This window comes from Zalophus californianus, chromosome 2 (genome assembly GCF_009762305.2).
Source record: "Zalophus californianus isolate mZalCal1 chromosome 2, mZalCal1.pri.v2, whole genome shotgun sequence".
Classification (NCBI taxonomy): Eukaryota; Metazoa; Chordata; class Mammalia; order Carnivora; family Otariidae; genus Zalophus; species Zalophus californianus.
The window spans coordinates 146,492,749-146,509,054 of NC_045596.1; the positions used below are offsets into that span (position 1 = coordinate 146,492,749).

The following is a 16,306-nucleotide window of genomic DNA, read 5'->3' on the forward strand; positions in this document are numbered from 1 at the left end:
TCTGACATACTCCCCTTTTCTTCCTCTCCTGTTATCTTCTTTTCTTTTTTCTTAAAATATGTTGCGTTATTTGTTTCAGAAGTACAGAACTGTGATTCAACAGTCTTGCAAAATTCACAGCGCTCACCGTAGCACATACCCTCCCCAATGACTATCAGCCAGCCACCCCATCCCTCCCACCCCCAACCACTCCAGTAACACTCAGTTTCTTTCCTGAGATTAAGAATTCCTCATATCAGTGAGGTCATGTGATACATGTCTTTCTCTGATTGACTTATTTCACTCAGCATAACACCCTCCAGTTCCATCCACGTCGTTGCAAATGGCAAGATCTCATTCCTTTTGATGGCTGCATAATATTCCATTGTGTATATATACCACTTCTTCTTTATCCATTCATCTGTCGATGGGCATCTTGGCTCTTTCCACAGTTTGGCTATGGTGGACATTGCTGCTATAAACATTGGGGTACACGTACCCCTTCGGGTCCCTACATTTGTATCTTTGTGGTAAATACCCAGTAGTGCAATTGCTGGATCGAACGGTAGCTCTAATTTCAACTGTTTGAGGAACCTCCATACTGTTTTCCAGAGGGGTTGCACCAGCTTGCATTCCCACCAACAGTGTAGGAGGGTTCCCCTTTCTCCCCATCCCCGCCAACATCTGTCGTTCCCTGACTTGTTAATTTTAGCCATTCTGACGGGTGTGAGGTGGTATCTCATTGAGGTTTTGATTTGGATTTCCCTGATGCCAAGCGATGTTGAGCACTTTTTCATGTGCCTGTTGGCCATTTGGATGTCTTCTTTGGAGAAATGTCTGTTCATGTCTTCTGCCCATTTCTTGATTGGATTATTTGTTCTTTGGGTGTTGAGTTTGATAAGTTCTTTATAGATTTTGGATACTAGCCCTTTATCTGATATGTCATTTGCAAATATTTTCTCCCATTCTGTCGGTTGTCTTTTGGTTTTGTGGACTGTTTCTTTTGCTATGCAAAAGCTTTTTATCTTGATGAAATCTCAATAGTTCATTTTTGCCCTGGCTTCCCGTGCCTTTGGCGATGTTTCTAGGAAGAAGTTGCTGCGGCTAAGGTCGAAAAGGTTGCTACCTGTGTTCTTCTTTAGGATTTTGATGGATTCCTGTCTCACGTTTAGGTCTTTCAACCATTTGGAGTCTATTTTTGTGTGTGGTGTAAGGAAATGGTCCAGTTTCATTCTTCTGCATGTGGCTGTCCAATTTTCCCAACACCATTTGTTGAAGAGACTGTCTCTTTTCCATTGGACATTCTTTCCTGCTTTGTCAAAGATAAGTTGACCTGTCCTAATGTTTTCTAAGCTTCTCGGATCTGTGGTTTGCTGTCCAACATTAATTTGGGGACATTCTCAGTCATTGTTGTTTCAAATATTTCTTCTATTCCTTTCCCTTTTTCTTCCCCTTCTGTTATTCCCATTATGTGTATGTTGTACCTCTTACAGTTGTTCCACAATCCTTGGATATTCTGTTCCACTTTTTTCAGTCTTTCTTCTGTTTGCCTTTTTGTTTTGAAGGCTGATATTAATATATCCTCAAGCTCAGAGATTCTTTCCTCAACTGTGCCCTGTCTACTAATAAACCCATCAAAGGCATTCTTCATTTCTTTTATGTTTTTTATCATTAGCATTTCTTTTTTATTCTTTTATTGAATTTCTACCTCTCTGCTTACATTTTCCATCTGTTGTTGCATACTATTTACTTCACCAATTAGAGTCCTTAGCATATGAATCATTGTTGCTTTAAATTCCCTGTCTGAAAATTCTAACATATCTGCCATGGCTGGTTCTGATGTTCATTCTCTCTTCAAATTGTGTTTTTTGCCTTTTGGTATGCCTTGTAATTTTTTTTTTCCTGATAGCTAGACACAATATGTTGGGTAAAGGAATTATTATAAATAGAGCTTTTATACTGTGATGATGAGGTATGGGGGGAGAGGAAGTGTTCAATAGTCTTATGATTAGGTCTCAGTCTTTTAGTGATCTTCTGCCTCTGGACTGTGAATGTTAGGATTTTTTTCTCCTCTTTGGTTAGACAAGGTGGTTAGAGTAGGCTGAAGTTGGGTATTTCCCTTCCCTCAGGTTAGTTAGGCTCTGGTAACATCCCAGCCCTGGAGTTTTTAACTCTCAGTCTTTACTGAGCCTCCAGCAATTTGTCAACTACTGTTAAGTTTTCCTATCCAAGCCCTGGTTCCCAAAAGGTTTGCACTCCTGAGTGCCTGCCCTGGTAAGCCTCAACTCCCTATATTCACCTGTTTGGCTCTTTTTGGGGCACATCAGTTTGCCCTATGTCATTTCTTCCCCTATGAGCCAAGAAGAGTTGTTGATTTTTTTAGTCTGTTCAGCTTTGTACTTGTTGTTGGGATGGAGGGATAACTTCCAAACTCCTTGCATGCAGAACTGGAAAACAGAAGTCTTAAATTAGATTTAAATAAAGTAAATTTAGAAATATTTAGAATATATATATATATATATATATATATATATAACAAAGCTTTAATAAACACAATATAAAAACTGTTTTAAGGGACACCTGGGTGGCTGTCAGTTAAGCTTCTGTCTTTGGCTCTGGTCATGATCCCAGGGTGCTGGGATTGAGTCCCGCATCAGGTTCCTTGCTCAGCAGGGAGCCTGCTTCTCCTTCTGCCAGCCACTCTCCTGCTTGTGCTCTCTCCCCTCTTTCTCTGACAAATAAATAAATTAATAAAAAAAGTTTTAAAAATACAAAAAACAACTTTAATAAACATAATATAAAATTTGTTTTAAAAAAACAAATAAAAGGGGCACCTGGGTGGCTCAGTCAGTTAAACATCTGCGTTTGGCTCAGGTCATGATCCCAGAGTCCTGGGATCAAGCCCCATGACAGGCTCCCTGCTTAAGGGGAGTCCGCTTCTCCCTCTCCCTCTGCCCCTACTCATGCTCTCCTCTCTCTCTCTCTCTTTCTCACTCTTTCTCTCAAAAGAATAAATAAAATTTTAAAAATAAATTAAAAAAATACATTTTTTAAAAAACTCTGAACAATCATTTCACAAAGTAAGAAATACAAATGATGAATGTATATGAAGTTATTTTATAAGTAATTAAGAGAAAGCAAACTAAAGTATGAATAATATATATTTCACCAGTAATTGTCAAAATATTATCCAATGCTTCTGAAGATGTGTGAAAACTATCATAAGTTACTTTACAGATATTCAAGATTCTATTTATGGGAATTATCCTTCCCCTTCCAAAAATATTTAATTAAGAATATATAAACAAAGATGTTCATTTCAACATTATTTTTAATAGGGAAAATTAGAAGTAATGTGAAAGGCTATCTTTAGTGGAATGGTATAAATTGGGATACAATGAAATAATATCAACCATTAGAAGTAAATGAAAATATAGCTTTTTTATACAATTAAGTTAGATAAAGTCAAATTATAAGGTGATGCGTTTATTACATGCTGCGTATAAATGTTACAAAACATACGCTTAAAATCCTCACAGTGGTTCTCTCTGGAAGATGATTATACTTTCTACTTTGGTGTTCTTGGCTTTTTATCATGAGCATATTTCTTTTTTCTATAAAATAATATGTTTTAATAAAAGATCTTCCACGGAGCATAGTAACAGGTGACTAAAGAAGTACACACATTTAACTCTTGTTATCTGGTCTAGAAGATTAAATGATTTTTGTAGAGATGATAATCCCATTTTGTTTTCTCCTACTAGGGAAAGGTGAGCATGGGAAACCTTACCCCCTCACTGAAGAGGACCATGATGACTCAGCTTACAGGGAAAACGGTTTCAATATTTTTGTCAGCAACAATATTGCTCTAGAGCGGTCCTTGCCAGATATTCGCCATGCTAAGTGAGTATCAGCAAGCCCATATGCAGTGTAGTTTTCTTTTGTTTGTCTGTTTTTTTTTAATTATGTTTAATGTGTATTACAGTGAGACACATATTTATAAATTTTGCCATAATAATTTTTTAAAAATAAGTTTATATTTCATAATCTTAAATATTTAAATTTAAATTGAGGTAATGTTTAAAGTTAGAAAAGAATAAGTACCAACTTTCTACAACTTAATTCACATTTTCATTGAGTCGCTCGTATTATCTCTATTTAAAATAAAGTGTTTTAAGATATTACCCATATTTTTACCTTTGATCATGTAGATGATAAAGGAAACATTTTTTAGCATTCTCAGGACTGTCCACATATATATGACTTCATCTTCACCCAGCCATATTCAGTGCCATTGATGTTACATCTTGCATAAAGAATGCTTACAATAAATGCATCCATAATCCAAAGGTTATGGTTGGTTGCTCAATTTCCTGTCACTTTATGAATTGTTTGTAGCTTATCAATTAACAGTGAATTCAGTTTTTACTGCACTATAGTTAAATAGTATAGTGCAAAAAGAAGCAAGAAAGATATCATATATAGTTTCCTGATATCCCACCCCTACCTACTCCTAACGTTGCTTACTGTACTTTTTTTCTAGTCTGTTATGATTTTCTTGTTAGCATATACAAGGCCAAAAGCATGCCGAAAACGTACAATGGGATCAGAATTTGGAGTTTGTGGAATTGCCATATATATCTGATAAATCTATCCAACTATACTAATATGTTTACCCCTGCCTTCACCTCAGTCTCCATTTGGAAGCACTGGTGTGAGAGAATGAAAATCAGAGAAAATAAAACAAGGGCAGGGCGCTTGGTTGCCTCCATTGGTTAAAGTTCCAACTCTAGATTTCAATTCAGGTCATGATCTTGGGTCTTGGGATTGAGCCCCCGTGTTGGGCTCTGTACTCAGCAGGGAGTCTACTGGAGATTCTCTCTCTCTCCCTCTCCCTGTGCTCCTCCCCTTGTGCTCTCTCTCTCTCTAATGAATAAGTAAATCTTTAAAAAAATAAGGGCAATAATAAAAATAGAGGTAGGAATCAAAATCAAATCAGTAATGTACAATAAAACTCTTAATTTTTTGCAAAAAAATTAACCCTTCCCCAAAAAATCAGTAAATTATGGTTTGGGGATAATTTTTTACTTGCCGTATTGTGTCTTTATAAATTCATTTTAAAATGTAAAAGAATTACTTGTTTCTTTCTCAGGTTTTATGTGAATTTGCATTTCCCAACATAGTTAAGCAGAGGATTAATGTGAAGAACAAATCAATTTTCCCCTAAACTGAATGCTTTATATATTGGTCTAGGCCTTCTAGCTAGCCAAACTATTCCCAGGTTACCTGAAATTATCTACAGTAATTCCCACTGACCGAGAACATTTCTAGTTATGAGAAATTTTAATACCTAATTGCACACCATCAAAGATGCATTAAATTGCATTGTTGGCATAATAAATGTGCTCAGAGAATAATTTCCATCCACCTCCTCCCCCACCCCCACACTTCCAATCTTTTAATGTGTATTCAAGTGGAAAGAATTGCAGATGGAAATAGTGCAGAAAATCACTGAAGTCAAAAGAAGGCTGATATTCCCATTCTTCTCAGTATATTTTTAGCATAACTACCACCTTTGGGGAAAAGATATTCTTAGGCAATAATGGAAAAGAAAATGGAAAAATGGAGAGAAAAATATTTTGAAATTTTTATTAGAGTTATTGAGTTTACAGTATCAGAGGGCATTATTCTAAATGTTAGGGGAGATAAATGTGGCTAAAATATGGTCGCAGACCATATTTTACTTATTTATTGAGGCTGGATATCTAGTGGGACACTCACCTAGTAAAATGACACCAAAACAGAAAAAAAAAACAACTTTTTTTTAAGATTTTTTATTTGAGAAAAAGCGCAAGCTGGGGGAGGAGCAGAGGGAGAGGCAGAGGGAGAAGCAGACTCCCAGCTGAGCAAGGGGCTCGATCCCAGGACCCCAGGATCGTGACCTGAGCCATAGGCAGATGCTCAACAGAGCAAGCCACCCAGGCACCCTCAGGAAAAAAAAAAAAAAAAAAAAACCCTTATTAGAGGGTTGGAGATGGAGGACTGCAAAGGGTTAATTTCAGGACTACTAGGAGTGATAGTTTACCCTGGTTAGTCTAGTATCTGACTCTCAGAGATGCAAGAAGAGAGATCCAATGCAGCCTCATTTTGTCCAGGTCCTTCCTACCTGTAGGAAATTGAGAGCCTAAAATAAACAAAAAAATCTTACAGGGATCACACTGTTTAAAGTCCTATGCGTTTGACCTCATCTGTGCTTCTCAAAATGCAGGCACAGATAACCACAAAAGCATGTAGCTCTGTGTAAGTGGTTCTTGAAATTATGAAAGCAAACTGACACAAACTCCATCCAGTATTATCCATTTAACTAGGCTGCAGGTAATTGACCACAGCTTGTTTATATTGACAGAATCTACAGAAGAGAATGGAAAATTTGTGTGATTTTTGCAGTCAAACATAACAGTTCTAAGAAACTTTGCATCTGCAGTCAGCCAATTCAAATTACAGGCTCAAAGTGCCAGAAGAGAAAAATTTATTTTTCTTTGCTCTGGGATTTCGTAACGGAAAATATTGAGGAATCATATCTTGCAATTTTGCTTAGCTTGGTCTTTATTCCAAAACACAGAATTGTAGTTCTTACTCCACTGTTCTACACTATAGATCACTCTCCCTGTATACACAAGTGCTCTCTCTACTCATTCATATTCTTACAGTTAACAAATTAAAAAAAAATAAATCATGGTTCTAGGTGTTTGACATGCTTAGTGTACATGCATTCTTGTTCACTGTGGAGAATTCTCAGAACATGAGTTATTTCAGAAATCCCATTCCAGAACACATTCTTCCTTTACCTGTCCTGCTCCTTTCTTATCCAATAGCATAAAAATGAACTGTTTTCCTTTGGCTGTATTATTTCATTGAGTCAGTAATAGATTCTCATTAAGTGGGGAGCCATAGATTAAGGAAAGTCAGTTGGCATGTGTCCAATAAATTAATCATTCTTAGTCATGTCCTAATAATAAATTCCAAGGTTCTCACTTATGTTTTTAAATTTCTTACATTTGTCCAAGTAATTTTAGCATCTCTCTATCTAGTAAATTACATTTTAGTGGGTTTTCTTTTTGTTGTTTTGTTTTGTTTCCCATCTATGCTTTGGTATTGTCGAATTTTCTACCCCTTCTTCCAGATCCATATCCTTACCCTTTTCGTTTACTTTTCTACTTTTTGAAGACCTATCTGTGCATTTTAAATACTCCCTTCTTGACTTACTGCCTAATTATGTCTATATTCATAGTCCTGGGGCTCAAACTGAGATATGTCCTTAAAACATATTATTTTTATATTTTATCTAATGCAATGCTGATGAGAATTTTGCTATGTGAGTTTCTGCGTAACAAATGTTCAGTCAGTGGATACTTTATCGTCCTGGCTTCATTTTTACTACATTTCAATTTCCTGTCACCTGTATATTGTTTGTGCATGTTCTTTGTATTCCTTCACTCTTCTGAGATGCCACATCTTTGTATGCTGTAGAACATTTTATTTTGACTTCCAGTTCAAGATGGGAACTATGAAGCATATATTCAGAATACAAAATACATATAAAATAGGGAAGTAGAAAACCATGGAAGGATGGATGGCTTGCATAGAAAAGAAGCTGATAAACTTATGTATGACTATATTGTTAGCAAGATAAGATGGAAGAATATTTGAGTGAGTATTACTCCCTAGACATAAATAAATTTCTAAGTAGTTACCACAAATACTCCCCCAAATGTGATATAATTAACGTGTGCAAGATGAAATTACATCTATGAAGAGAAATACATGAGACTAGGATGCCTAAGTACATGTATAATAGGAGCATTAGGAGCATTGAGGTGGGCTTTGCAGAGGATTCAGGTAAATGCATCATGACTTGAGGTTCATTTTTGCTGTTAGAAAAAAACACATGTTTATACAAATACATAGTCATATACATACACACTAATCAAGATGCATTTATAAGGTGGCTGAGTAGCTGGGATATTTTTGTACTAAAAAATTCTACTCTGACTTGTGGCCTTTCCTTTTCATTTAACTTTTCCTTTATATTTCACTTACATTCCTGAGATAGCTTCATGACTTTGACAATAAATAAAATATTGAATACTGAGAAAAAATTCTGTGGTATCTCAACTCTTGGGAAAATGTACAAGAATTTTTACAACCTCTTGATTATATGAGTGTTTTCAGTAGCATTGCAGTTACATCACAACACTGCTCCCTGTACAATTTCAGAACCAAATGAGAGATTGTCCCAGAAATGGTTGGGAATTAAAATATTATTTTTATTATTGATAGGATTCTATCAGTGGGCATGATGTAGATGTAGGCTAAGTGTGAACTCTAGAATGAGGCACATTCAGCCTTCAAGTCATAGGCATTGCGGAACATGCAGAGACAGTTGTATAACATAAGGCATGGAGGGCAGAGTTAGATGCCTGACCTCTGCAGGCAAGCAAGTTGCAAAGCAAAAAATGAAGGAGGGGCTGAGCCAAGTGTGATAAGCTCACTAACACAAATTCATCAGTTGTGTGTCTTCCTTTCTCCTAGAAAGGAGGACTAATCTAATGGCTGTCCCTCTACATGGGACTATCTATCTGAGAGGAGAGGAGTCTAATATCTAAATGCCTAATATCTTCTTTGTATATGATGAGAAATCACAATTTCTCAACATAGCAAACTTTTGAGTGATTTTTTTTTTTTTTATTTTTCAGTGCCTTATAGTCTAAGCATTCTTGCCTTCTGTAAATTATGTTGAAAAATAATTCTAAAATGGTTTACCTCCATGACTTGCACTGTGGTGCCAAACAAGTCAATTTGTCATTTTTAATTTCTGTCTACCCACTTCACCAAGTGTGGATATTGACTTTCTTTATGTACCTCACCATGTATTAAGGTATTAAAATTAAGACCAGGTTTACCAAATCAGTTGCAGCATGATATATTATTTCTTTTCTTTCTGATGATAATCTTTCTGCTTTCCTTCCTTCTTCTCCAGTTATATCATGAAGATTAAAAAATATGTGGAAATCAAGTGAACTATAATTCTAAAATGTAAATTGTAAAAACAAATTTTGTGAGTCAATTCTGAGTTGATTTGAGGAAAAATAATTATATGTGTCTAATTTTTTAAACTATGATTTAGTGAATATGCTTAGAATGTTTTAATTTTATATGAATTAGAAAAGTGTTATTTAACTGTTTCGACTCTTGTCCATTGACTACTAGAAATCATTGACAGAAATGTTTGAGTTTAATCATCCAAAAGTGTTCAAGGATAATTTTTTTTAATTTCTCAATTTCAAAAGTTACCAAAAAATGTGAGAGGCACTGGCATTCTTTCATGTTTTTGTTATGATTTATTTGTGAAATTGATAAAGTATCGTCTTTCAACAAATTTACAAGTGAATTCTGAAACAAATTAAGCTAAAATGACTCTTCATCTTCTCCAATCAGGTATGAATACTTCACAAAGGGAGATAGGAAATGTATCCTTTGAATCAAATGTGGTTCTAGCCAAGGGTATGCCTAAATATGACTGAAAAAAAGAAAAAAGAACCAGCTAAATCACAAACGGCAAATTGGGGGAGGAATGATCATGAACAGAAGATAGAAAAAAAAGGTTCACAACTATAATTCAAATGAGTATCTTTCAGTATTTTTTTGTGAGCCAGTTTTTGCAAGCTAGTACAGACTTTAGTATATTTGTATGCTTCTAGGGGTCATTGTTTTAAAAGCCATGATAAAATAACAAAAACAAAAATTTACACACACATTTCATTTATTAACTAAAGCCTGAAAGATTTGGAAGAGTTTTTATCACTATAACTCAAATGTATGTCCAATTGAAATGAAAATCCTTCTAAGGTAACAGTTCAAGGGCTGTCAGACATTTAGCTTTTGTAGTAAATGACAGATCATGAAGCAGATTCTTTGAAAGGTAGAATGAGGATGAACACAAGGGCACTGGGGTCTAAAAGACTGGTCATTTGAAAGCTGTACAGTGCACACACAAAATCAAAAATAAAACCAAAAGAACCTTCTAAAAATAAAATTACAGCTTCTTAAAAATCATGTCTAATGAATTTTAAAGTATACTTTTTGTAACCTTATAACGTGATAAGGATCAAATACATAAAACTGAAAGTATAAGTTTGAAGAAAGGATTCACAACTTTAATTCCTTAAAAAGAAGAAAATGGGAATTTGATATAGTGATGCATATTATTTTGTAAGATTAATCCAGCAATAGCAATCCTAAATTTGTTCCTTCATTTTACTCCTACCCACAGGTTATTGAAATGAAGGGTAGTGATTAATATTTTAGCTTATTTATTAAAAAGGTGAGAAAATCTGCCATTTTTTAAAAAGATTTATTTATTTATTTATTTTTGAGAGAGAGAACACGCACGAGTTGGGGAAGGGGCAGAGGGAGAGAATATCCAAGCAGACTCCCACTGAGCATGGAGCCTGACATGGGGTTCGACATGGGGCTCGACATGGGGCTCGATCTCCATAAGCCTTGAGATCAGGACCTGATCCAAAACCAAGAGTTGGTTGCTTAACCAACTGAGCCACCCAGGCACTCTGAAAATCTGCCAGTTTTAAAAGCTAACATATTTATTGGTGAAAGACTGGATGCATTTCCCTAGATCACGGGGTAAAAGGGATATCTATTCTCACCACTTCTATTCAACACTGTACAGTATATTCTAGCTCAGGTAATTAGGCAAGAAAAATAAATAAAAGACATTTAAATTGGAAAGAAAGAATACAGTCTTTATTGGCAGATGACATAATCTTCTATATGGAAAATCCTGAGGAATACACACACACACACACACACACACACACACACACACACACACACACACACACACAAACCCCCCCCCAAAAAAACACAAAAAAACAAAACAAAAAACCCTATTAGAGTTAATAATCAAGTTAAGTAAGGTGGCAGGGTACAAGAGCAATATATAGAAATCACTTTATTTTTATACACTTGCAGTGAATAATCTGAAAATGTAGTTAAGAAAACAATTCCATTCACCATTAAATCAGAATGAACAAAGTACTTAGGAATAAAGTGAACAAAAGTGACATCAAACTTAATACTTTGAAAACTACAAAACATTGTTGAAACAAATTCCAGAAATGGAAAAAACATCTCATGTTTGTGGATCAGATTTAACATTGTTAAGATGGCAAAACACTCCATACTGATTTATAGATTCAAAAAAAATTCCTATCAGGATCGCAATTGACTTCCTTGCAGAAATTGATGAGTTGATTCTAAAATTCACATGGAACTGCAAGGGATCAGAATAGCCAAAACAATCCTGAAGAACAGCAATCAAATAAGATGACATACACTTCCCAATTTCAAATTTATTATAAAGCAACAGTAATCAAGATAGTGTGGTATTGGTATATGGATAGATATTGGCAGAATTCTATACATCCATGATTAATTGAGTTTTTGACAAAGGTGCCAAGACTAATCAATGTGGAAAAATTAGATTTTTTAAATAATTGGTACTAAGACAACTGGATAGCCACATGCAAAAGAATGATGTTAAACCCTTACCTCAGACAACATAAAAATCAGCACAAAATGTATCCAAGACCTCAGTGTAAGTGCTAAAAGAAGAAAATGTGGAAACAAATCTTCATGACCTTTGATCTGATAAAGTATTCTTAGGTAGAACACCAAAGTATAAACAACACAAGAAGAAATAGATAAATTTGGCTTCTTCAAACTGAAAAATTCTTATGCTTCAATTGAAGTATACCATCAGGAAGGCAAAATGACAACCTACAGAATTAGAGAAAATATTTGCCAATCATATATTTGATACAGGACTTGTATCTAAAATATACAAAGAGCTCTTATAACTCAATAACAAAAAGAAAAATAACCCAGTTAAAATATGGGCAGATCATCTGAATACTCAAATTCATGAAAGGATGCTCAACATCATTAGTCACTAGAAATAAAAGTCAAAACCAAAATGAGATGCTACTTCATATCCAGTATGATGACTAGAGCCAAAAGTTCAAATAATAAATGTTGTCAAGGATGTAGAGAAATGGAACCCTTATACATTGCTGGTGGGAATGCAGAATGGCATCAATGCTTTGGAAAGTAGTTTGGCATTCCTCAAACAATTAAATACAGAATTACCATATGACCCAGCAATTCCCTGCCTAGATATACACTCAAGAGAAATGAAAACCTATGTCCCCACAAAAATTATGTATGAATGTTTATAGCAACCTTATTCATAATAGCCAAAAGGTGGGAAAAAAAATGTCCACTGATGGATGAATGTGTAAACAAACTGTGGTATTGCATACAATGAAAGATTATTCAGTCATAAAAAGGAATAAAATAATTATAAATGCTACATCTTGGATTAACTTTGAACACATTATGCTAAATGAAAACCAGACCCAAAATTTCACATACTATATATGATTCTCTTCATATGAATGTTCAGAATAGGGAAATCTGGAGAAACCAAAATAAACATAGTTACTTTAGGGCTATCAGGAGATTAGAGGAAGGGTCTGAGATTTCTTTCTGAACTAATAAATATATTCTAAAATTATTTATGTTGAGGTTGAGGATTGTATAGTCTGCGAAGACACTACAAGCTATTGAATCATGCACCCTACATGATACAATAAATTATCTGTATGGTATGTGAATTATATCTCAATAAAGCTATTTAAAAGGATAAATCACATACTCGCTTCAGCAGCACATACACTAAAAGTATAAATCACTCTCCATTTTCTCCAAGTCAAATAATTTTATTTCACTTCTTTATTATTACCAAATGAAGTGATTAATTCCTCTGGCAGACCTTATCATCCGAGGCAATGTAGTATGTACTAATCTCTAGGGTTTTGTAACTGGTATGTAGTGATAGGTGTCTCTTAGTTTTGAAATGTTTTTTTTTTTTTTGCAGAAGTGAAGAATTTGGCTATTAATATTTTTTATATTTTATTATCTATTTATTTATTATTTATATTTTATTATTCTGGAATAAATTTAATCATATATCATAAAAGCATTGGTACCACCACATTTGTAAAATGACTTCTTTACCTATTTTTCCCTCCAGCTATCAACCCCAACTTCTACATAGATATTGATTTCCCTCAACTCCTTTTCAAGTCTTCAGTAGTCCTAATTTGACTAATGACACTACAGTGCCATCAATTTTCCTCTTGCCAAAGTCACTCATTATTTCTACATTGACAAAATCCATATTTAAAAGTCTTTGTCTCATGAAAGTTTCCAGGAACGCTTGACTTTGTCCCTTCTCTCATTTTTAAGCACTCTTGTGTCTGTTTCAAGGAATGGAAACACACTTGCTTTTTATCCCCAGGCATTTCCAATCTCCCTTACAAACAGTTCCTCTTTATCTGATGGCTAGATATTAAGTTCACTGATCTCCCAGTTTCCTCATTTTATGTACTCTCTCCTTGCTGATCTCATCTACCAAGGCCTATTAATTCTCTACCCAAAATGTAGTGCCAAAGGGTCTCAAATGCATGCACTTCAGTTAATCTCAGGGTCTCAAATGCACGCACTTCAGTTAATCTCCACTATATCCACTATCATTTCTTAATTGGAATCCTAGAATAACTTCATAATTGGACCTCACACATTCCTTCTTGCTCTTGTGCAATACATTCAGCAGCATGAGCAATAGTGAGCTCTGAGAATTAAGGCAGATCATTGTATCCCCCCGTCTAAAATACTTAAAAGACTTCTGTTGCACTAACAATAATTGCTGAGAAAACACCAACACCTGCCTCCATATTCTAATTCCTGCCTATCTCTCGCCTCCTCTTTTGCTCTTCCCTCTGTGTTCACTGTGTTTCTGCCACAACAAACAAGTAGCAGCAGAAACACCAAAATCTCTTTTGTTCCTTAGTACAGACATAAATTAACACATTACATTAAAGCGATAATCATATGGCCACATAAAATATTAACTTACAAAACAGTTCCTATGTAATAGGTGACCAAATACATATATGCATACACAGACGCGGTGATTATCTCCCATCCCCACTAAAAAACACACTTACATATACTCGGCATTCCAAACTAATTTTTCAGGCCTGTCAAAGGCAAAATAAATTGCCAGTTATCACTGCTTTATCAAACCCAACTGACATGGCAAGATTAGAACAGAAAAACAGTGTGACTAAAAGCAGCCATTGAAAATTGAATATGCTCACATTAAAACAATTACTATGTAAATTGGTGCCTGGAAATGACTTATATAGATATGCTCTATAGCATGCTTGTCACTAGCCAGAAGCCAAAGTGACATTTTGTTCTGCTGCTTTTGAGAATGGGGCTGAAAGAACTTTAGCTGAACCAACATGGTTTCACAAGAAATCATATGAAAAAAAGTTAAAGGAATATAAGGAAAGTTAAAGGAATATAAAGAAATGCCCTCCCCTTTTTGAGCCTGAGTGGTTCCCTTGAGAAGTTAAAATATAAATGTTGTCAAAACATGATATATACATATATGTATCTATCTATCTATATATATATATATGTGTGTGTGTCTATATATGTATATGTTTCCCCCCTCTGTAGTAATGAAGTCAAACAAATTGTAGTATTTTGAATTGGTTTCCCTCCCACACACATCCTAATGAACTGACTGGATCTGAACTGGTACTGTCTGTTTTTATCACCATTTCAGGGCATTACCATGATTATTAAAGAATGGCACAAAATCATGGAGAATGTGGGCCCCAAAGGAAGCTCAAAATATAACTCTCTGCCAGTTTATTGTAGTCATTACAAGGCAATAACATTTTAACACATTTAACATTAAATGAAAAATGTTCCAAGTTTCATCTTTCACACGGGGTGTATATATTCTCATTTTAATCTGAAATATGTTAATATAATTAAAGAAACTTTAAAAGCATTCAACCATTCCATTCTTTAGCTTATTTCATCAGCAAAGGTATGGTGAGTAATATTGTTACAGACGCTACTATTACTTGAACAAACCTATAAACAAATATTAAGAATATATACAAGTCAAATCATATGTTTCTTTCCTTTCTTGATATTACTCTAAATGGAAGAAGACATAAATTCACTTAATTTTGAGTCCTCTCAACATAGTAATTTTAAATAGTAAGCTTAAATTTCACTTTTTGAAAGAGTGGCTTTAAATGAATATATATTTTGGAAATTTTAATGGTTCTCTCTCAGTAATTGATTAAAGAGGACCAAAAAAATTTAATCGGGATATAGGAGATTTAAACAAAATTATCAATAAATTGGCTTAATTTGTGTTTATTTACATTTATTGAACACTATATTCAGTAATTATATAATAAACTTTTTTCAATTTCACATGAAATATTTACCCCAATAGACCATATGTTAGTACATAAAAAAACTCTCAATAAATTTCAATGGATTGAGTTAATATTGAATATGTCATATGATCAGACTTGAATTAAATAGAAATCAACAAAAATAATATATGTAGAAAAGATGCAAATATTTAGAAACTAAATAATACTTTTATGAATAACCCACAGGTCAAATATTAAACTAGAAAAATTTTTAAAAAATTTTAAATTTAATTATATAGGAAATATATCCCAAGACTTGTTTAAATGCTGTACATATAAAAAAGTCTTTATAGCAAAATGTATAGCTTTAAATGTTTAAAATAAGCAAGAAAAAATTTCATATTAAGTATCTAGGTAAAATAAGTATAAAAAGGAATTATCAAGTCAATGACTGTCAAAAAAAGAAAAAATATGAATTCAAAATTGAGTACTTCGGATCAATAAAATTTCTAAATCCTCAGCAAGCATTTCTAAAGAAAAACAAAAGAGAGAAACCACCAATTACCATTATCAGTTATAAAAGACTGGAAAGCATTAAATTTCCATTAGACATTTAAATACTAATGAAGGAACATTATAAATATTATCATGCCAAAAATTTGATATTTAGATGAAATGTAAAATTCTCTAGAAAATCCAACTGACACTCACAAAGTGAAGCAGAAAATCTGGATATTTTACATTTGTAATTAAAACGTGCTGACAGTATTCTGGTTCTAGGTAAATGGGAATAAGTACATGTGATTCTCATCCCACTGAACTCGACTCTAAAACCTAGACAGATGTGTGGCTCCACTGATTGACAATGCTAAAGAAAATAGCAAGACGTGGAGGAAAGGACATGAGAATTCAAAATAGCACTAAAACAATACTGAGTT

General features: G+C 34.1%; 1 protein-coding gene across 1 annotated transcript in view; it reads left to right on the forward strand.

Annotated features, from left to right (window-relative positions):
- Positions 1–16,306, forward strand: part of GALNTL6 (polypeptide N-acetylgalactosaminyltransferase like 6) — a 1,216,700-nt gene that overhangs the window by 512,799 nt on the left and 687,595 nt on the right. The window contains exon 4 of the mRNA XM_027600276.2: positions 3,744–3,882. Coding sequence (XP_027456077.1) covers positions 3,744–3,882 — 139 coding nt within the window. The remainder of the gene's footprint in view (positions 1–3,743; positions 3,883–16,306) is intronic.